This window comes from Nicrophorus vespilloides, unplaced genomic scaffold (assembly GCF_001412225.1).
Source record: "Nicrophorus vespilloides isolate i.1.1-1 unplaced genomic scaffold, Nicve_v1.0, whole genome shotgun sequence".
Lineage (NCBI taxonomy): Eukaryota > Metazoa > Arthropoda > Insecta > Coleoptera > Silphidae > Nicrophorus > Nicrophorus vespilloides.
The window spans coordinates 81,957-83,040 of NW_017095640.1; the positions used below are offsets into that span (position 1 = coordinate 81,957).

Here is a 1,084-nt window from a genome sequence, read left to right on the forward strand (position 1 = left end):
AAAGAAAGAAGTTTCACTTCGAGTTAACACAATTTTTTACAATTTCTATCATCAATGTTTTACTAATGATAGCATATTAAACATCTTTGATTTTACTGTGAAAAAATAGCGGTAAATTTAAAATGTCAGTTATTTTTGGGACAGCCAACGAAAAACAGGTATTGCAAACTCTATGTTAATAGTGTTAATTTGTAGGTGGTTAAAGGAGAAGTATGAACCACTTCGGGGCGTAAAACAACCTTTTCGTTAGCATTAATATTAAGATGTTGGACTTTAATAACTGATGTCTTTACCTTGTTCAGTTTCTTGCTGTGCCTCTTGTGATGATGCTTCTTATCCGCTACGAGACGCCTGAAGTTCAGTTGCATCTTGTAATTGACTTGATTGGAAAGGTCTCGATCGTTGACGGCGTGTCGGCTGTAGCTCAATCTCCGATGCTGATGGTGCGTAAATCCGGGTTGGCGATGTATGGGGGGAAAACAGAGCAGAGCAAAAACGAGCGTTTACATAGGGAGAAGAAGGGCGACAAGTTAGAATTCGATATTACATTCCGATCGGATAGGAGACTCACCCTCCTGTAGGGTTTGCACAGTTCTTCGGCCAGCAGATGGTGGATCTTCGCGTCGGTCAAATCCTTCTTCGAAGGGTTGTACTCCAACTCTTGCATATCTATGTTCCAAGTGCTCGAATCCAGTTGGCTGAAGCTCGCGCTGCAAGAACAAACCCCGAGGACCCAAATGAAATAGTCGTCAATTGACAAAACGACGCGTTCTTCTACCAAACTTCCAAGCATTACGCAATACCAAGATTCCTTCACTAATTAATTAATAAACAAGTAGGGGATTTACGAGATGCAGATTCTACTGTGGATTTGTTAGTGGAATCTCTACGTGCTCGGACTTCTGTACTTAATAGGGGTTTAATTTTTTTTGATATTGTTTTGTTAATATAAATAAATTAGTATACTTGTTCGCTTACATCCTAAAGAAAAAGACCTTACAACATTTACATCCCATGCATCATCATCATCAGCAGCAGCGTTCCAAAAGTCAAGTCAATAGATGGGTTTTTTTTTTTTTTTTTT

General features: G+C 39.0%; 1 protein-coding gene across 1 annotated transcript in view; it reads right to left on the minus strand.

The window, feature by feature from the left end:
* Positions 1–132: 132 nt before the first annotated feature.
* The window catches only part of LOC108558664, a 1,308-nt gene continuing 356 nt past the window's right edge, over positions 133–1,084 (minus strand). Inside the window, exons 2-3 of the mRNA XM_017915653.1 lie at positions 548–710; positions 133–437 (exon numbers count right to left, since the gene is read on the minus strand). Of these exons, the coding sequence (XP_017771142.1) occupies positions 171–437; positions 548–710 (430 nt within the window). The 3' untranslated portion in view covers positions 133–170. The remainder of the gene's footprint in view (positions 438–547; positions 711–1,084) is intronic.